Below are 22,475 nucleotides of genomic sequence, written 5' to 3'. Positions count from 1 at the left end.
AACAGGTAATCACTTCCTTTATGCCACATAAAAGACTAATATAACATTCAAGATACGTTGTTTTTTTTAAACACAAGTATGAATGTGAGGTATTTTATTCTGAAAAGTGTTCATGTAAAAAGCATTTTATAGTTTAAAGAATATATTACGTAACAAAAATGTTTTTAGTCAGAAATAAATCCTTTTTTAGTAGGAAAAGAAAAAGCTATAGTCAGTTCAAAAAGGAAGTCTGGTTTGAATTTTGCACAAAGCAACATGAGGGTTATCTATTCTAGCCGTCCCTAATTTAGCAGTGTAACACTAGAGGGAAGGCACCTAGTCATCACCGTCAACTCTTGGGCTACTCTTTTACCCACGAATAGTGGGATTGACTGTCACATGGCTGATACCACAGAGATTCGAACTCGCGACCCTCACATCACGAGTCGAGCGCCGTACCCATCTGGTTATGCCAGGCCTGCTTTCGTCCCTATAACGTGATTATGTAAGGTATAGTGTAGTGCTTCCGTATGAATCAACGTCAAATTCATAACTTCATATTTAAGTGACACTTAAAAATTTATTTTTAAATATATATTGGGGAAGCACTGCTTCTCTTGCTTCCATGAACCACACGCCTTTGAAACATATGGCCTCATAGTATTGGTCAGAAATCCTAGTTAACATATAACTATTTGAAGTTACACATAAATCATGAGAAACAATAGGTTAACTAAAAATGCTGATGTACTTGTGCTACTTTTTTTCGAGAATAAATTAGGGTAAAGGTTATAAGATTAGTATTTGCGAGCTACGATTTGAATACAATGACACGTTATAGCTTCCTGTTGATCAGTAGTTTGCCTAATATTATATTAAAATACGTTTTATAGTAAAGTTAGGAGTAAGGTATACATCAGTTTTTCTTTATATATGTTCCCCGCGGGAAAAGTGGTAAATCTACAGAGTTACAACGCTGAAACCGGGGGTTCGATTTCCCTTCGGTGGACACAACAGATAGCACAATGTGGCTTTGCTATAAGGAAAACAGACACACACAAACACTTTATATATATATACACACATAAAGTAAAAATGAACTAATCATGAACTTGATATAGAAATTTCTGTATATACATATACATTGCTGTGAACAATATACATTCAGTGGCACTGCAAAAAAATGCCAATAAGAACGTGTTATATTTACAGACAACCCATATGACATTAAAGCTTAGAAAAATTGATAATACATTGAATCAAAGTGTGTGTTTCCAATGAGGATAGTGTACAACAGCACTTTGCCTATTTCATCATCCTGCCAACAAGAATGTTCGTTCAAAATCATCAGACCAGTTGTGTTTAGAACAACCAATATTAGTTGAAACGTTATTTTTATTCATATTAGTTATTTATGAGACTTTAAGGTATCAAGACGTAGGTTACATTAGCGGGCGAACCGTGATCTTTTAACATGTAGCAGATGCGATATTTCATCACAGTAAGACCAATGATAATTTAAATTACAGTATTCGTTGTTGTTACAAAAACAGCTTTCGAATAAGAAGAGTGTATAGTAACATTGCAGCTATACTTGTTGTTGTCGACATACGTTGTATCTTCTATTATATTAACTGAAGTTTCCAGCGTCTTGTATATTGCTACAAGAAACCTACATGTATTCCAGATGATGATAAGAACTGTACCCGTTTTAACATCAGCATGAATTACATGGTTTAGTTCCACAACAGAGACACATACAGCTATACAGATCTATTAAATAATTGTGTTGAAGATATCGTCAGGTAAAATTAACCCAAAATGGTGAATAAATAATTGTATATAAAGCTATTAAAACTTCTATTGAATATATAATTATTCAAATTTACCCAGAAACTCCCGTGTGCACACAGTTATGTAAGGCTATTCTGAGATCTGGCAAACCATTTCATCAGACAACCATCTCATTTGAAAAACAAAATTGTCTTAGGTGAAGACAGCTTCAACTTTGCCTAGATGTAATTTCATTTCCCGTAATTCTATACTTCTCACTCTAAAATATGCAAAATATTAATGCATCAATATTATAAATTCCCTTTACGATCTTAAACACGTCAATTAGATCCTAACTGTGTTTTTTTTCGAGAGTAAACTATTTTAAGAAAATTAATTTCTTATCATGTGAAAAACTCTTCATCCTAAGTACCATATTAGTAATCCTCCTCTGAGACCTTTCTAACAATTCATTGTCTTTCCTAAAATACGAAACTTATACGATGAAAGTATAACCTCTTTAGACTTGTACTGAACACTTCTGTGGATACAATAAAAAATCCTATTTGACCTAACACTTGTAACAGTACACAGCTGGGATGATTTAAGAGATTGATCAATCATTACACCAAGGTCTTTTTCCTCCATGACACTTTTAAGGTTATTCCGATTCAAATTATATTTATAATTGAAATTATGATAACCCACGTACATTATCTTGCATTTATTATAATTAAAACCCATCTTCCATTTATTTCCCAATTCACTAATGATCTATATCCGTTTGTAAATCAGCAGCGTCCTCTTAACAGCTAGCAACACATATGACTTTAATATCACCTGCAAATTTAAGTAATTTATTGACCACTCGTTCATCTATGTCATTAATGTAAATAAAAAAAAAACAATGGTCCTAAGACTGAGCTCTAAGGTACATATAGATGCAGTTATGTAAAATCTCTCAGAAATCTATGGTAAAGATAAAACTATCTAAAGTTACTCATAAAACCTGATCAACATATACTTACGATAACTTACCCAGGGTTAACTGAAAAAAAAAAACTCAGATATATCGTTTATGTATATGCCTATTTCAATCTTCTTGCAATATATGTCTATATTTTTCACGTTTCTAATTCACTTAAAGCAAGAGGTATATTTCAGAAAAGATAAAATAGCATTTACCCCTCAAGTTTTATCCATATACGGTGTTGTGTTTAACGCTAATCGTAACAAAAAATACACATGTATTATTTTGTGTAACACTGAAGAATGACGAAACATACACGGATAGTATTCAGTGTGGCATTAAAAACTTACTACAAATGCACATATATTATTCTATGGAATACTGAACAATAACAAAGTATACAGGGATAATATTCTATGTGACACTGAACAGGTATGAAACATCTATTCGTGAAGCCCGAAAGCTGTTGTTGAGGTATATGCTTAGGAATAGATACCAGCAGCTGTATAACATTCATTTGGAAGAAACTCTACACCCTTGTTCACTACTTATTTATCAAAAGCATACATAAAACAAACATTTCTCTGTTTAAGTCAAACCCTGCAAGAAAGGTGTTGTTTTCTTTTCCGTTAAACACTTGATTGGTTGGGTATATAAAGGAGTGCTGTTTACGAATGTAAAAGAGGAAAAAGGTGTACATACACAATGAAAAAGTGGTTTGCGCATGGTCTATAATAGCAAAGACAAAAAGCTGGAAAGATGACTTGATCAATTGAGTCTGATGATAAATTTCTTATTCCTAGTTATAACAGAGTATATGGTAACAATTTTGAAACTGAAGCTCTGTTGGCGACTTAAGTGTCTGCGTCGTACGCAGTGGTGTGTCTACGTGCTATACAACACTATCAGAAAACGCTTAACTTTCGCACTTTGTCCCAAAATACGTTCTTTACAAGTACATTCATGATCAGATATGCGCCCCCCAGTGACAAAGCGGAATGTCTGCAGACTTCCAACGATAGAAACCGGATTTCGACACCCGCGGTGGGCAGAGTACAGGTAGCCCCATTGTTTAGTATCTTAGATATAGAAAAAAAATGTTAGCTGATTAAAGCAATATGACACAATATGTGGACCCACTAGAAGTGAACGTAGTAAGTTGATAATTTCAGGGCTGAACCTCTTCATGCTACTTGAAACTTGTTAATGTTTTTTGTAATTTCGCAATACTTGTTGATAGATTGGAACCGTAGTTTGTACTTTGTGTAAAAAAAAAAATAAATGTCTTCTGGTCAACACCTGGTATCACTCAAAAGACAATATGACGTCAATAAATGCAGTTTAGTTTTTAACAGGTTCTTTAACGACTTCAAGGACAGTGAATTATCAAGAATGAAATGCAAAAAACTTAACTATGACCAAAGTTTTGTCCACTTGGGACACGAGATTCTTATTATTTAAGATGAATTCCTCCATCTTCTGTGCCATGCGAAAACATAAGTATTGAGTGTCCATTGACCTTTCTGCAGGCTTCACCACACTCTAAAACGCCACTCATGATGAGCTAACAAATCTGCGACTTGACTTATTTGTTTGTTTGGTTTGGTTTTAAATTTCGCGCAAAGCTACACAAGAGCTATTTGCGCTAGTCGTCCCTAATTTTGCAGTGTAAGACTAGAGGGAAGGCAGCTAGTCATCATTACCCACAGCCAACTCTTGGGCTACTCTTTTACCAACGAATATTGGGATTGACCGTATAATTATAACACCTCTATGGCTGAAAGGGCGAATATGTTTGGTGCGACGGGGACTCGAATCCGCGACCCTCGAAATTTCGAGTCGAGCGCTTTAACCACCTGGCCATGCCGGACCCGACTTGACTTGAAGGTAAGGATAAGTTGTAAGATTACATATATCTAGGGACAACGCTACTGAGAAGGTTTGAGATGTATACAACGGTTGACGACATAAGATTGTATGTGCAAAATCTTTTAGAAACTAGATCACGGAAGATTTTGTCACTCAGAATAATTCATGATACACGTATTGTGTTATCATCTCTAACGCCTCAGTCACATTGTAAACCAAGACTCTACAAATTGTGTAAAGTTTTAATAATAATATATATGATTAAGTGGACTGTATGATGAACTTATCTTTCCGTCTGTCCGTCCGTATATTTATCTCTATTTGTCTGTGTGTTTCTATTGATCCGTAAGTTCATCCAACGCTTTCTATATTTATCTATCTATTTCATTTACCTCTGTCTGTCTTAATGTATATTTGTCTATCCATTAATTCAACAGTTTATATGTGGAAATTCCTAATAAAGTTAACATATTCTCCCTGTAAATAAGATACTATTTTAATGCTGCTTATTAAAATTCTCGAATAACAAACCCATCTCTTTCTTCGTGCTTACATGCGCCATCGTAAGCAACAAAAGAAAATATCCTGGGAAGGAAATAGAGCACGTGAAGAAAGGTCACGTTCTATGTGTGGGTGTAACATATGGCGTCAGAAGTAAAATTGGGTCGGGTGACTGGTATGAAAGAAAAATATTCTAAACAACATGTGGAAGTTTTTATAAACTATTAGCTTGAACATTCATTATTTACTGCTGGTAACTTATCATAAGTGTATGATGTTTCATATTTGTGCATATTTTACAGATTCCATGAGCGTAAGTGACCATAGTAATGATCATATATAAGTCAATATTATTATTTTAGTACCACTAAGGATAATGTAATTTGCTTTGAATACGCATTAAAATATTATGGTTATAAACGACATACAAATTATTAAATTAATAATGGCTTCCAGCTTACTCGAAGACAACTAATTACAGCCCTAGCGACACCAAGCGGTACAAAGTAACTAGTTCTCAATACGGTATAATGCTCATCGCCCAAGTTCTAAAGCGTTTTGTCCACTACTTTTCATACAACGAATCATACATACGTAGAGTTCTTTACATCTGCTTGCGATGACGTACGTAAACATGTATTTGCATGTAAGAAGATTTCCTTGCAATAAGATAGAAAACTTTTTTAAACAACAAATTAACGTCACAGTCAACTTAAGTGATATATCAAATGATCTTTTAAACTCATGGAAGTCCCGTATTTGTCCTATGGCTTTCCTATACCTTTATATAAATATTAAATTTGTTTATTTCAGAAGTGTATAGAGAGAAAAGGTTCGTAAATTATTAAAGCCAAATTTTTGAATATATTACGGCTGCAAAAATCTTTGAAAATAATCAGTTTTCTTTAATTATATCTAGTAACTTAGTACCACGGAAAGTTTCACAAAAAAATTAACTTTTGAGCAGAAAACATCTTTGAGGGAATGTCGACATATTTTCATATTCGCAAAGAACCTGTGGCTTTGAAACACACCTTACAATATGTCTGAGTCTCTAAGGCTTTAAAGACTAAGTTACAATGTGCGCGGTGTACATATACGGTTTTAAAGATGTCACTTTACAACATACCCAAATCTTGTGTCCTTTAAATACACTACATCTCGTGCCTTTCATGCTTTAAAGACGTTACATTACAACATCCCTGAACGCTTCCTTCCAATATGAGTATAAGGTTGGATGTCTAATTTTTTCACCGATCTGGGCACACAGATACACACAACACGACCTTTGTTTAGCCTTAAAAAAGTGTGTTGTTAAGTCAATTTTCTCAGAAATATATATATAGAGAGAGAGTGAGCGAGAGAGGGGAAGAAATAAAAAGAAAGAGGCAAAAAATCAACAGTTTCTTAATTAATTTAAAAATCATGAATATTACATATTAATTTGGTAATTATTTAAATCATCTTATTTTTAACGTGAGAAATATCTGTAAAATATTTCTAACAGATTGTTTCAAAAATTACGTTTACATGACTAATCATAACGAAATATACGTAAGTATATAACAACACTTGTGTTTATGCGTACTTCAAGGAATAAGCGTGGAAGAGAATGAGGGAAGTTATTTATAAATATGGGTACGAAAGAGCTAGGAGCAACAGCTCAACTGAGAGCTTATGGATTTAAATAAGCATAATTACACCTGTGGTGCCCAAAAGTGGCTCAGCGGTGATCCTGAAGGCTTTAGCTGCTAAAAATCCGATGTCGATACTCGTGGTAAGCACAGCAAAGATAGCCCATTGTACAGCTTTTTGCTTAACAATAAACAAATAAATGCACTCACGGTATTATGTGAAAAAAACATATTTCTTTCCTGCTTGTACCTATAATGTTTTTACTTGGGTGAGAGGATTTGCTGCCAAACACTTGAAATTATTTTCTCTGGGTGGTGGAAAGGCGTTACTAAGCATCCGTAACTCTTAAGATAGAATTGCGCCCACAAAGATCTGCAGTGGTTTTCCTGACGGTGGGCTGTAAAATACCTCTACATATCTCTAATTCTTCACCAAAGTTACTAGTCTGTTAACAATAATCTCGGATAAAGCGTTAATTTTTTTTATTAACAATATATGAATCTATAACCGTCTTTAATTTAGTAGTGTAAAACTAGAGGAAAGGCAACTGTTTTTGGGCCATTCTTTTAGCAACAAATACTGAGATTCACCGTTACAATGTAATGCCCCTAAAGCTGAAAGTGCGAGCATATTTGGTGTGAGGGGTATTCGAACTCGCGACTCTCACATTAGGAGGCAAGGGCCGTAACCACTTGACCATGCCGAGCTCTTAGCAAATATTCAAGAAAAACAACGCAAATCTAATTTATCATAAAGTAATTTCTATTTTCGATAGCTTCTATATAGACATATATGTAATCAAATACTTCTAATGTTGAGTTCCTAATTTGTTTTTAGTTTTGAATACCAAATTGAAATTAAAATTATAGATGTAGTCCGTTATACTTCCTATGATAAAATAAAGTTGTTGTTGTTTTTAAATTTTGAATAAACTAACGGGTAACATTAATTGCGAAGGAAAATATTAAAATGTTTTTTGTTTCTTCTTTCAACTTTCATTTTTTTCGACATGAAATGACCATAAATCACTGACAAAAATGCTACGTGCATACCAGCATGCGAACATGCACATGGGGGTGTTGGAATCACGTGCACGAAGAAAGTGACAGAGTACCGCCTCTTACTAAGAATTCTGACAATCTATAATGTCATACATTTCGAATTATTTCCTGAAATAAACACCCGAATGGTGAAAGAAAGCTACTCCATAAAACATTTATAACGCAAAGGTCAAACTTTTTATTCCCCTGTATTACACTCGACAAACGTTTCAATCAGGAACTATAAAAAAAAAAGCGAAAGAGAGAAAGTAAACACCTGATAGAAGCCTTTTGATTACGTAGCCATGACGTCAATTCATCCTCACAAAGAGGGTGGAAGGCTAACCTCACTAATCACTTCCATATTAGAAACATGTGGTGAAAAATAACAGAATTTAAATGTACTGAAATCACAAAGCACAAAACACGTACAAAAAATATACCACTGGTTCTAATTTGTATTTTACCCTCATTTGGTACTTGCTTCTTTACTTCTTCTGTTTTTTTAGTCACAAATATAAAATTTGGTACTAGTTAAAAATTAGTGTTTATATATATACAATGCATATTATATTATGACGCTAACTATTATCCCTCTACGATGGCACAGCGGAATGTCCGCAGACTTATTACATTAAAACCGAGTTTCGATACCTATAGTGAGCAAAGCACAAAAAAAAGCCCTTTGTGTACCTTTCTGCTTAATTATAAACAACAAGTGGTTATTGTTCTGAATTTTGTCTATAAATATTTATCTTAATAAAATGTGTTTCGGGAAAATCCTTGGAATAATATCATGAATGCTAAAAGTCTTGAAAAACAACTTTGGAGAAGATATATAGTAAACAGTCATTCTTTCCAAAATTTGACAGTTGTTGAAATGTTTGTAAAACCTTGTTTTATAAGTTTAAAAAATAGCACAAGACTGATAAAAGTGTTGTTCATTTGAGGCATCATGGTAAATTTGTTGAAATTATTGTATGTGGCTTCAAACATTATTTTGGTGTTACTGACCCTTCCAGAGATAAGTGTCATGACATTGTGTTGAATAAAAAAGTCGTTTAGATATTTCTAAGTTTCTAATAACTTATGTAGCTGTTTGTTTGTAAATATTGCATTGTTCGTAAGTATAAAAAAAGTGACTTCTATAAACATGAACGACAAATGTTTCTTTTTGTTTATTTTATAGCTCTAATATGGATAGACAATTTATATTGTTCTGGGAATGAAGAACGTTTACAAGACTGTCCTTTTGATGGCTGGGGTGTTCACGATTGCCTTGAAATAGAGGCGGCTGGTGTGAAGTGTCTTGAGAATAATACGTCGCCATCTATCTTACAAAGTCAGAACGACGACCCTATTTCAGTTGAAAGACTAAACGTTCGTATATTATCACAAATTACTAGTTAATTTTGTAAAGTGAATAATTTTAATATTAAGTTGTGTGTAATATTCTTTACAATAATACTTATAATAATTGAAATTACATTGTTATTTACTGGCCAAATAATTTTGTTCCTAGATAGGCATCTATTTTGAGGTGAAGAACAACCGCAAGAACGACAGAGATAAATAAAACAAGCTTTTGAATGTGAGAAAATTAATTAATAGAATTAATACTGCTGCATTTTATTTGTTGTTGTTGTCGTCGTTTTATTATTCAACATTAAGGAACCGGTTAATTTAAGGGACACAATGAGAATAACAAAAAGGTTTTGGTTTGTTTTGAAATTCGCGCAAAGCTACAAGAGACCTATCTGTATTAGCCATCTCTAATATAGCAGTGTAAGACTAGAGGGAAGGCAATTATCAATACCCACCGCCAACTCTTCGGCTTTTTTTACCAACGAATATTGGAACTGAGCGTTACATTATAACACCCTCATGGATGAAAGATCAAGCATGTTTGGTGTGACATGGTTTGGAACTAACGGCCCTCAGATTAAAGTGGAGCGCCCTAACTACCAGACCATGTCAGACCATGGTTGGATAATATTCATTATCTTTGTTGTTAGTGACAGTCAGTATTTGCTGTAATCTGATTTTCAACGGTAATATAGTATTTAATATTATGTGTGCAGAGCTTGATAATTATTCCCGTTAGATGCGCTTTCCTATTTGCCAATAACTTTTAAAATATACATGCATTGTCTCTTTAACGGTTGTTTTTACTTCCAGGCTGTTATCGCACATTTTTCAACTTTACTCTCTGTATTACGCCCTTTCATGAACGTTGTAAATGCGTTAATGCTCTACAATTCTAAAGTCTCTTTGTGCTCATATTTCACTTCTTAAAACGTGTTAACGGTTAGACAAATTATGAGTAATTTTAGGATATATATTTGTAGTTAATCAGTAGGGGGAAGTGTTTTCTTATAGAAAAGGCACATCGGGCTATCTGCTGAGTCCACCGAGAGAAAAGGAATAGTTATTCAGTATATATCAAGTAAGCTTGCAACGTTTTACTCCTTAATGTTTAATCTAACGATCCCCAAGAGACAGGTACATTTATATAGATATAATGTTAGTGACTCGACAGGCGTGAGTTTTTTTATTTGGTCTCTCAAAATTTGTAATGCATTCTAGCATTTACATACTTTTCCTATATGTGTATATATATATAATTTTAACTAATGTTTCACCTTTGCGGCTTCCTTAGGGATAATATACGCAATCGAAGTCCCCCAGTGGCACATTGGGATGTCTGCAGACTCACACCACTAGAAACCGGGTTTCGATATACGTGGTGGACAGAGTTCAGACTACCCATTGTGTAGCTTTGTGCTTAACTTCAAACGAACAAAAACACAACTAAAATATATATTATTTTATACATAACTGAGTGTAATAGTCAGTCGTGTTTTCTAAATAAACTTTTTTTTACCAAAATGCATGTGAATTTGCAGTATCCCTTGTTCAGGCCCTTTAAAGCATTCTTCTTGCAATTCACCTTTTAACATTTCCGGCGAATAGGAATGAACTAAGGACGATTGGTCCATCAACTGAGTTAAAGATTTGACATCCTAATAATTACTAGCAAGAAATATTTTAATAATCGATCTGCCGCAGTCTAACAGGCATTAACGTAAACATCTACTTGTTGCTTAAGTTGTTTTTTATTCTTAAGAGAAATATAGTTAAAACCGCATAGGCGACAAAAATAAAAATTAAATAATAGGTTGAACTAGGGCCAAGTTTTTATATACTTTTATTTAAAGAACGATGACGTATCGAACTAGTGTTCTTGGTCAGGAATGACATTGTTAGCTATATAAATTTATTATTTATATCTACATTTTTTAAACTTTTTCTGCTAGATGTGCAATCAATTCTATATTCTAATGTAGATGAGCATAAAAATTATCATAAATATTAGGATGTATAATATATCAGGGTTATAGTGTATACACATAAGTTTGCTTTCAACATTGAAATATATCTATGCGTTAAATTTCTTAATTTAATAATCAGTGATGACGAGAAAATCCACTTGTAGTAAAAATTATATATTTATAAACGACTGGTATGGATAGAAAAAGCACTAATAGAAGAGCGAACAACGTTTCGACATTCTTCAGTCATCGTCAGGTTCATTAAGATAGAAAGGGTTACTGACTGAGCTGACCACATGTTTAAAGGCGGTTGTGTAATTGAGTGTAGGAATGTAGAGAGCGTGCTTAGATGTTTGATTATATTTATTAATGTAGGTATAAAGGTATTCCTTTGCATTGGTTGGCCTGGCATGGCCAAGCGCGTAAGGCGTGCGACTCGTAATCCGAGGGTCGCGGGTTCTGGCCCGCGTCGCGCTAAACATGCTCGCCCTCCCAGCCGTGGGGGTGTATAATGTGACGGTCAATCCCACTATTCGTTGGCAAAAGAGTAGCCCAAGAGTTGGCGGTGGGTGATGATGACTTCCCTCTAGTCTTACACTGCTAAATTAGGGACTGCTAGCACAGATAGCCCTCGAGTAGTTTTGTGCGAAATTCCAAAACAAATAAACCTTTACATTGGTTTATTTTGGGCTTCTTTAATTCTGCATTTGTTTATGTTTGTTTCTTTATTTAGTAACTGGGTGTTTTCTATGGTTATGTTGTGTTTATTTGATTTGCAGTGTTCGAAAACGTGTGAAGGTGACACACCTCCTACACTCAGTTACACAAACCCCTTCAAACATGTGGTCAGCTATCGGTCAGTTACCTCTTTCTTTTTTATGGACCTGACGATGACCGAAGAAGGTCGATACGTTATTCGCTTCTCTACATAAAAATTTTCTCAACCTAAACCAGCCGTTTTTACATATATATAAAACTAATACAAAGGAATACCTTTATATATTAATAAATATATCCAACATCTAAGCACTTCCTCTGCATTTTTACATTCAATTACACAACCGCCTTCAAACATGTGGTCAGCTACCGGTCAGTAACCCTTTCTTTCTTCGTGAACATGACGATGACCAAAGAAGGTCGAAACGTTCTTTGTTCCTCTATTAGTGTTTCTCTATCCATACCAGCCGTTTTTAAATATATAATTTCTGAATTTAACATAGTTATAACAGAAAGTGTTCGTACCCCTGCGTCCATAGTAGTTTTTTGCTCATAACTTAAAAAGTATCACGATTAGGCTAATAGACATATTATACATTATAAATATTATACTAACACACATCTACATATATTTTTATGTAAATTAAAGGACAAATAAACTGTTTATAAACAAATAACCAAATATAGGAGGAGCAGAATGTGTTCGTACATTTCAGAACGTGTGAAAAACTGATATTCTCGTAAAAATTTTGTTTAGTTTGGCGAATAAACTACATTATACCATTCCAGAACTAGACACTGGGTTCATAATTATTGGAATTTAGTTAGCAAAAAATTTATTTCCGGCAATTCAGCGCCGTCTCCGTCATTATCTCCTTGATCATCATGGTGAAATGGAAACAACTGTCCGGTGATTTAAAAAACCGAATTATTTAAAATACGAGTCTCGTGTGTCACTCTCCGGTATTGCTACATGACTTAATGTCCCAAAATCTACTGTTCAAAGCATAAGTGCCAAGTTTAAGCTTACAGGATCAACTGCTAACCTCCCTCGTTTCGGACGCCCAACCAAAATTCCAGAGAGAACCAAAAGAAAGGTTCTCAGAAAAGTTAGTAGGAACCTTCGTTTAACACGTAATGGCATATAGAAACTGGTAAGGAAAATTGGGATTGAAGTAAGCACCTCTACAGTTACGAACATGTTACGCTCTTCTGGGTTCAAAGTATGCCGTCCTCGTAGAACTCCATATTTCGAGCCTGTTCATTTAGAAGCACGATTGAGGTATGCAAGAAAGCATGTAGATAAACCTTTTACCTATTGGAAGAGTATTCTTTGGTCAGACGAGACTAAAATCTAGCTTTTCGGCCACAATGATGTTCGCTATATTTTCCCTAAGAAGGGGGAACAAAATCTTCCAAAGAACACCGTCCTTACAGTTAAACCCGGAGGTGGCTCGATCATACTACGGTGTTCCTTCAGCTCTTCTGGTGTAGGCAGCCTTTACCGCGTCAACGGAATCATGAAAAAAGAAGAATACGTTGATATATTAGGCACTTATATCAAGAATGATGGTCGGAACCTGTGGCTTGGGCGTCGTTGGATCTTCCAGCACAACAATGACCCTAAGCACACATCGAAATATGTGCAATCCTGGTTGCAGAGGAACCAAATAGGCGTTCTGGAGTGGCCATCGTAGTCACCCGATCTCAACCCAATTGAAAACGTGTGGCATGAGTTGATGATCAGGGTTCATCAGCGTCATCCAAAAAACTTGCAAGAGTTGGAAGTCTTCTGTAAAGGAGAATGGAAGAAAACACCAGTCGAGTACTGTCAAAGGATCATGAAGGGCTATGAGGAGAGATTGCGCCAAGTAATTCACTTGAAAAGCTATACAACTGACCATTAAAGTAGACGCACGAACACTTTCTGGTTTTCTTATGTTTGGTTATTTGTTTATAAACAGTTTATTTTTCGCTCAATTTACATAAAAATTTATTTAGATGTGTGTTAGTATAATATTTATAAAATACTCTGCTTTCATTTTCCTAATCGTGATACGTTTTAAGTTATGAGGAAAACACTACTCACGACGCAGGGGTACGAACACTTTCTGTCGTAACTGTAGCTTATTTACGTAAATACTTTAGCATGGAGTTAATTGTAAAAGCTTAAGAAAACGTATTGAAAACTGTTTCGATGTTTCATTCTTACAATGAATAATATTACATTAATATTTGCTTGTTTAAGAGAAAAGCCATTTTTGAGCCATCATTTTTGTCCACTGCAATGAATCAAACCCCGTATTTTTCTGTTGTTAATCCGTAGATTTACCAGGTAAATTGCATTAAATAAGCGTGTTCCATGAACGGCTGGTTCTGTGGTATAATCGACACCGTTTTGCGTCATATGTTTTTATTATTTTACGATATTTTAGAAAATTATATTTTTGTCAGGATTGCATAAGTAATATTGCTGACCCAGATCATCTGCTTCTGTATTTAAAATTATAGTGTAAAACGGGCGGTGCTTAAAATACAAAAATGCGAAGTCTGTATAAAATTAATTGGTATAACTAGCTTTTCAAGACAATAAAAATGATATTTATAAAATGATATTAACAAATAATAAGAGGTTAGAATTTTGTTATAACATAACATAAAGCTTAAGGACGCCAAAAGATTTATTATCCCTTCTCGGCTGTTTCATACACTAGACTGAACTTAAAAAAAAGAAGAAAAATTAAGCCAACCATTATCATTCAATATTTATAAAAATTCCCTTAAATTTTCTTAAATTTGTTGGATTCAAAAATCATCCACCCTGTTAGAAGAGTAAAACTGTCTTAGTTAAAGATGATGCCTACACTATCAAAACATATATCCGGGTCCTCTACTCTTCCTATTGTCACCATTAAGTAAGAAAGAATATACTGCATTGGTGCTATCAATTCCCTAAACAATCTTAAACACCACATTTAGGCTGACTCTAGCTCTTCGTTTTTCTTACCACCGATTTAAGGCTAACTAACCAATAATTACCAGGACAACGTTTATCATTTCCCTCGAAATTAGGAGCAACATTAGCCAATATTCCAATTCTGTGACACCTGTCCACTATTCAAGAAGTTACAAACAAATGGTAGCAAGTGACTCACATGTTTAATCGTCACCTTCCTTCACAACCCTTGGGAAAATGATACCTGGCTCAGAAGATTTATCATTCTTCAAAGTTCCCAATTTTCCTTATCAAGCACGGAAGTAGTGTGATAATCTTTTTTTCAATCCTGTTTGTACCTAGCATCTATTTAGAATAAGGAATATTGTTTAAATTATTATTCGTACAAAATGAAGAAAAAAGTGAAGTTTAATAGTTCGGTTATTTCATAATCATCAAATATGAGCCTTTATATATTATTCATTAAAGGTTTTACTTCTACCCTAGTGTTTGACTGACTTCTAAGGCATTTAAATAAATCTTTACTGTTGATTGTTACACTCACAGCCAACCAGTTTTATATAACTGTTTTGATTTCCCAAATGTGTATTTAAACAGCTCTCTTGATCTACTATAACCCTCTAAATCTCTCATTGTAACAGTCAATTTAATCTTCTCAATTTATTATCCTTTTCTTTAAGGTTATCCCTTATATTATTTGTCAGCCAACATGACAAAAAACTGGGCCTGGCATGGCCAAGCGCGTAAGGCGTGCGACTAGTAATCCGAGGGTCGCGGGTTCACGCCCGCGTCGCGCTAAACATGCTCGCCCTCCCAGCCGTGGAGGCGTATAATGAGACGGTCAGTCCCACTATTCGTTGGTAAAAGAGTAGCTTAAGAGTTGGCGATGGGTGGTGATGACTAGCTGCCTTCCCTCTAGTCTTACACTGCTAAATTAGGGACGGCTAGCACAGATAGCCCTCGAGTAGCTTTGTGCGAAATTCCAAAAACAAACAAACAAAAAAACAGACAAAAAACATGAATTTTGCATATTTCAATAATTAGTTCTAAGCTAATGTAATATAGAAACCTATAAATGTGTTCTATGTACAGCACTGTATGTTCATGAAGATCTAAAGTAACATATTTTCATTATAACAACATCTTTTATGAGTTTGATGTGCAACATATACAATATTATTATTATTTTAATATTTAAAAATAAAATTTAGTTTGTTTTTTTTAGGTATTTGCAGAATATAATATCACCAACGTTACAGTTCGACTTATAGGAGGAAGAACACCAACCGAGGGAAGAGTTGAGCTACAAATTCCAGGAAAAGGTTGGGGTGTTATTTGTGGAGATGGGTGGGGTGTGCTGGAAGCCATGGTGGCGTGCAGACAGTTAGGATTTGGATATGCTCAGGCATCTATTCAGGTAATTCTATAATTCACAAAAACAATTTTTAAGTTGAGAATGTGGTAGATGCAACGTTTCACAGAATACATAGAGTTATAGTGGTACAACATTATAAATCTCCTGTTGTGGAATCATTCGGTCTCAATTTTCATTTGTCTTACATCACATAGTGAAAAAGTAAACAAAAACACATTTCAACTTTATTTGAGATACATTTCTAGACTTAATGTCAATACCTTCAAGTTATTTGATAATAGTTTAGAGCAAGTTATCCGGTAGTAGACAAGGTCAACTGTTGCATTTTATCAAATAGTTGTCTATGTAAACAGTTCCAAGTTATTCAGCAACAGTCTAGGCCAACATTTGCAAGTTATGTATTGGTAGTTTTGGACAACAGCTGCTTGTTATCCAACAGTGATTTAGGTTAACAGTTGCAAGTTATTCAGAAAAGGTCTAAGTCAACAGAAGCATGTGTTCTATTAGTAGTTTAGGACAACAGCAACTCTTGCAAGCTATGAACTAAGCGTTTAAGTTAACTGTAGCAAGATATTCAGTAATGGTCTAGATCAACTGCTGGAACGTTTCTAATAATGGTCTAAGTCAAGAGTTTCCAGTTATCCATTAATTATCTAGGTCAACAATTGCAAAGTTATTCAGTTGTGGCTTATGTCAATAATAAAATGTTATCCAGAAGTGATCTAAATCAACTGTCGCAAATTTTCTAATAGGGATCCAGGTCAAAAGTTTTAAATTATCCATATATAATTTAGGTCAATCTTTGCAAATTATACAGTAATGGTTTAGATCAACAGTTACAAATTATCCAGTAGTGCTCAAGCTCAATGGTCTAAGTCAACACTTACAAGTTATCCAATAACTGATCCAGGTTAAAAGATTTAAGTTATCTAGCAGTGGTATTGGACAACAATTGCTAGTTATCTAGTACTGATCTGAGTCAATAATTACAAGTTATTCAAGAGTGGTGTAGACCAACTGTTTCAAGATTTTTATTAGTGATCTAGTGGTGTAGGTCAACTGTTTCAAGTTATCCAGCAATGGTATAGATAAACAGTTGAAAATTATCTATTAATGGTCTAGGTCAAGAGTTATAAGTTGTCCAGTACTGATCTAGATCAGCTGTTACAACTTTCTAATAATGGTCTAGATATACTGCAACAAGTTATTTTATTGTGTTCTAGATCAACAGTTGTAAGTTATCCATTAGAGTTCCTGATCAACAGTTATTATTTATCGAGTAGTGTTCCAGGGTAATGGTCAAAGTCAACAATTGCAAGTTTAATCCAATAGAGATCTAGGTCAGTAGTTGCAAGTTATCTATCAGTAGTTTCGGACAATAACAACACTTCCAAGTTATCCACTAATTTTCTAGGTCAATAGTTTCAAGATATCCGATGGTGTTCTTGGTCAGCAATTATATGATAGCCAGTAAAGGTCCATATTAACAGTCGCAAGTTATCTAATAGCGGTCTACATCAACTGTTGCAAGTTGCCTTTTAATAGTTTAGAATCAATCGTTGCAAATTATTCAGTAGTGGTCTAGGTGAATAGTTACAAGTTCTCCAGTCGTGGTAGAGATCAATGGCCTTAGTCAACTGTTACAAGTTATCCAGTAATAATATAGGTCAAACATTTCAAGTTATCTGATAGTGGTCTAGGTCAACAATTGCAAGTTACCCTGTAAAGGTTTAAGTCAACAGTTGAGGCCGGCATGCCCAGTTGGGTTAAGGCATTCGACTCGTAATCCGAGGGTCGCAGATTCGAATCCCCGTTGCAAGAAACATGCTCATTCTTTTAGCCGTGGAGTCGTTATAATGTGACGGTCAATTTTACTATTCGTTGGTAAAAGAGTAGCTCAAGAATTGGCGGTGGGTGGTGATGACTAGCTGCCTCCCCTCTAGTCTTGTACTGCTAAATTAGGGACGGCTAGCGCAGATAGCCCTCGAGTAACTTTGCGCGAAATTCCAAAACAAACAAACAGTCAGCAGTTGTAAGTTAACCAGTAGTGATCAAGGTCAACAGTTGCAAATTATCTATTAGTAGTTTAGGATAACAGCTGCAAGTTATCTAGTAGTAATCTAAGTCAGCAATTACATGTTGTTTATAGTTATCTGGAACAACTGTTGCAACTTTTCAAATAGTAGTGTAAGTCAATTGTAACAAGTTATCCATTAGTGATTTATGTCAACAGTTGGAAGATATTCAGAAAAAGTCTAGGTCAACAGTTTCAAGTGTTTTGTTAGTATTTTAGGACAATAGCATCACTTGTAAACTGTGAGATAAGTGCTTAAGTGAACAGTTGCAAGATATTCAGTAATTGTCTAGGTCAATAGTTGCAACGTTTCTAATAGTGGTCGAGGTCAAACGTTGCCAGTTATCTAACAATTACCTCAGCCCAGTATTTCACGTTATCCAATAATAGTTTAAGTCAACAGTTGTAAGTTATCCAGTAGTGGTCTAAATAAACTGTTTCAAGTTATCTAATAGTAGTCTAGGTCAACTGTCACAAGTAATCAGGTTGTGGTCTAAGTCAATAATTACACGTTATTCAATAGTGGTCTAGATCAATTATAGCAAGTTTTCTAATTGTTGTCTAAGTCATCAATTATTCAGTAGCAGTCTACGCCAATTGTTGCAAGTTATCCAATAGAGGTGTAGGTCAGCATTGCAAATTATCTAAAATGCGCTGAGCAAATTACTGGACTTATTTAAATTTTGTCTATTATCATGAAGAAGAGGTACAAAAAGTTAGCTTTTTAAGAATTCTACGCTTTATTTCAGTTCATACGTATCATACTTTGATAGCTGTGATTATCTGAAACGTAACGGACAAGTTCGTTTTATTTTAACTTACTTACTTACTACAACACACGTCGTACTTATTTAAACCCACTTAATACAACACATATCGTACTTATTTTACTGCAATTACTCCAACAAACTTATTACAACATAGTTTCCAACACCCTTGTATAAATCCTAGTCCAATGCATATAACACACGTCATTCTTACTTCAATGCTTTTATTTTGTTCTTACTTGAATATATTTACAGTACTTATAAAAATATTTCATCACTCATAATATCATTAGTTTTTTTCTCATATAGATACTTCTTTGCGTTGATAATTTGTATGCAATTAATTTGACTATCTTCTTAAACGTTGAATTAAATATATGGTAATGTCTTAATTATTTTTATTCAAGATATGCTTTGTCCGTTGTGGCATATAGTTTTCATCTTAAGCACTAACGACTTCTCAGAAATTAGATTATGGACCATTGCTTTAAACGATTACGCTATACACAATAAGCCTAGAATGGGTCCCCAAAACACTTTTCCAATATCCTAATTTTCAGCCCTAATATCATTATGTGCCTTATTACTAAGATAAGCCAAAATTGGCTTAATTGACGAAAAAAAACATAGCCTAAAGGACATTTTTTTCAAGGAAGAAACCATTTTTTTATTTATAGACCTATTTGGATTTACTTTTCGAGGTCAACATTTGAGTATAAGATGTGTGTAAAAGCTAAAACAGGGTAATTATGCAATAAAAATAATTTTATCTAACTTTAAATAATAAAATTTAATGTGAAATTTTGCTGTAATGTACCTCAAAATCGTACTTATTTTTTAAAATTTCTAAATTGAAATTAACGAATATGCAAAGAAACACTTATGCTAAAGTAAAACAGTTTGTTTTGGAGTTTACAGAAATTTAATAAAAAATACGAAAATATTTAAAAAATGATATGAATCAACTATATCCATAAGATCGGAACATCATTTAAAAGGAGAAATTTGGTCTAAACAAATAGTGATAGTGATGATGAAGAAAACTTTCATATAAGTATTTATTTAGTGACGGAGAATATTCGAGCAGCTTGGATAAAGTTTTTATGAGATTCTACTACTTCTAACATGAATTGTTGTTGCTATTGATTTTTAGTTAAAATCGTTAAATAGTTACTTACGAAATTAGTGCCTCACTCCGCAGTATCATTAGTTATTGAAAGCGCTCTAATCCACTCTTGCGATCTTAGAAAATTAGTTCTTTCTTGCCATGCTGATGGTCGTTTAGTAAGCCAGGCAACAAAATCATTCAACATAGAGTGAAATGGAAAACGTATAGAAGGTTTATAGGTTACTCAAGAAATATCCCTTCAATACCCACTTGAGATTTTTTTGGTTTTATAAAAATTGGTTTTCCTTTTGAGTAAATCATTTTTTGCGCTTTGTAAGCATACAATCTCAAATCCATTTTCTCTTTTGCTACTACACACTCATTGTCTTAAAACAAAAACACAAAAGGCAGCTATCTTTATCCCCAATCTCTTTGTCGATCTCAGTATACATGAGCATTTCTTTTAGATGTAAGATGTCGTTTAATGTCACATTTTTTGCCCTTTGGCAGCCTAACCAGTGCTTTACGTAAATTCTTGAGATTAATGTGACAAATCTTTTCTTTTTTATTGAATATTTTATTTATCGAGATGTTCAACTCACTGGAAAAGAGACCGATTTTAATATTATAGAAAATAAAGGACATGACTTTGTTGACAGGCCCTGTTTAGCGAAACTTTCTTTCTTTCGACTAATTTTCGCCAAACAAAAATAAATATAAGGAAAGCACACTCATAGTAGTCGTCACGAGATATCGTGTAATTTGGTCTCAGAAAAAGAAAATCGAAGAGAAACTTTGTAAAAAGTCAATTATTGGGTATTTTAAGTGTTTGATAGCCATCAAGTGTTTCTGTATCAATTTCTTCCCATTTGACGGATGCGTTATCTTTTCCTATTAGTTTTTCTAATAAATATTTTGGAGTAAGTTCCAAAATATGATGACGACACACTAAACAAAGTAAAAGAAGACCAAGTTCTTTTTCTCAATTATAATTTCCACTTTTTTCATCCACCTAGTGATGATCTAAATGTGACGATCTCTTAGTATACGTAAAGTTTCTATAATCTATGGTTATCCTGTGCTATTTTTTAGTTCTTGACAAGCAAGAAGTTTTTCTTCTGATTATTCCTTTGACCCTATCCCGATACAAGAATTGCCAATCGATTGTGAAACGTACCTTCCGTATCACAGCATGTTTTATTTTCTTAACGAACAATGAAGTTGAAGAAAAACTGACATTTTTCCATTCATTGTTGTTATAGTTATCTCTCGCTGTATTAATCGGTTTCCTATCTGCTTGATTTACTTGCTACCATACTTCTCAGGTAGACTTCAGATGCTTGTAAAAGTGTTGACATGTAAAGTATTTATCTTCAAGATATCTGTTTTGTTTGACCCCAGCTACAACACTGGGGTAACTTAAAATGTTTCGTGATATTTTTGTGAATATTGTCTCTTATCTCTGTCTTCTTATTTCAAGGATGCGATCAAATTTGGGAGCTTTCTCCAAGTCATCATCATCTTCCGAGTCTTGTTTTTAGAACGGTATTATAAAAACTGATGCACTACTTTTTTATGAAAAAGCTAAAGTCAATGAACGGTTCGGCCTAACTTCTTTTCTGGTCCGGCATGGCCAGGTGGTTAATGCACTCGAGTCGTAATCCAAGGTTCGCGGATTCGAATCCCCATAGCACCCAACATGTCCGCCAATTTAGCCGTGGGGGCGTTATATAGTGACTATCAATCCCATTATCTGTTGGTAAAAGAGTAACCCAAGAGTTGGTGGTGGGTAGTGATAACTAGCTGCTTTCCCTTTAGTCTTACACTGCTAAATTAGGGACGGCTAATGCAGATAGCTCTCGTGTAGTTTTGCGCGAAATTCAAAACAAACCAAACCACTTTTCTCCTCTGACACCGTAGAGCGTAATTTATATGCAACTCAGCTAAGAATAATTTTCTTCCTAATCTTCTGGTGCTTTGGACTGATCTTCAATAAAGGCAATGCGTGATTTTCGTGGATGGGGTGAGCGCAATTTATCTGATTTGATTTTTTATTTAGCATTCTCACCAAGCAAAGGACGATTTTTCTTATGAGAGCAAGGTCTTCTCTTTTATTTTTTCGGTATTACTTTGATGAGATTTGTGTTTTTCTTAGTTTCTCCAAAAGTGGTATAAACTGAGGATTTTTCTCACTAAGTATAAGTGAGAGAATTCAGTCATACTTAACTTTAATGTCAAAGATCAGTAAACAGGGTTGTCAAAGAAATCAACAAACAGGATCAAACACAAAGGTTGCAATGATTTGTAAAAGAGATTCAAAACTCAAGCGCTTCCAAATAGCTCACTATTCCTCTGAAGCGTTTGAGTTTTAGGTTTCGT

At 34.3% G+C, this 22,475-nt stretch overlaps 1 protein-coding gene across 1 annotated transcript in view; it reads left to right on the top strand.

Moving 5' to 3' along the window:
- The window catches only part of LOC143244671 (lysyl oxidase homolog 3-like), a 50,047-nt gene that overhangs the window by 12,128 nt on the left and 15,444 nt on the right, over positions 1 to 22,475 (top strand). The window contains exons 2-3 of the mRNA XM_076489768.1: positions 8,957 to 9,147; positions 15,998 to 16,189. Coding sequence (XP_076345883.1) covers positions 8,957 to 9,147; positions 15,998 to 16,189 — 383 coding nt within the window. The remainder of the gene's footprint in view (positions 1 to 8,956; positions 9,148 to 15,997; positions 16,190 to 22,475) is intronic.

This window comes from Tachypleus tridentatus, chromosome 2 (genome assembly GCF_004210375.1).
Source record: "Tachypleus tridentatus isolate NWPU-2018 chromosome 2, ASM421037v1, whole genome shotgun sequence".
Taxonomy (NCBI): domain Eukaryota; kingdom Metazoa; phylum Arthropoda; class Merostomata; order Xiphosura; family Limulidae; genus Tachypleus; species Tachypleus tridentatus.
The sequence above is the reverse complement of the archived record's forward strand: the minus strand, read 5'-3'. Positions and strand labels throughout refer to the sequence as shown.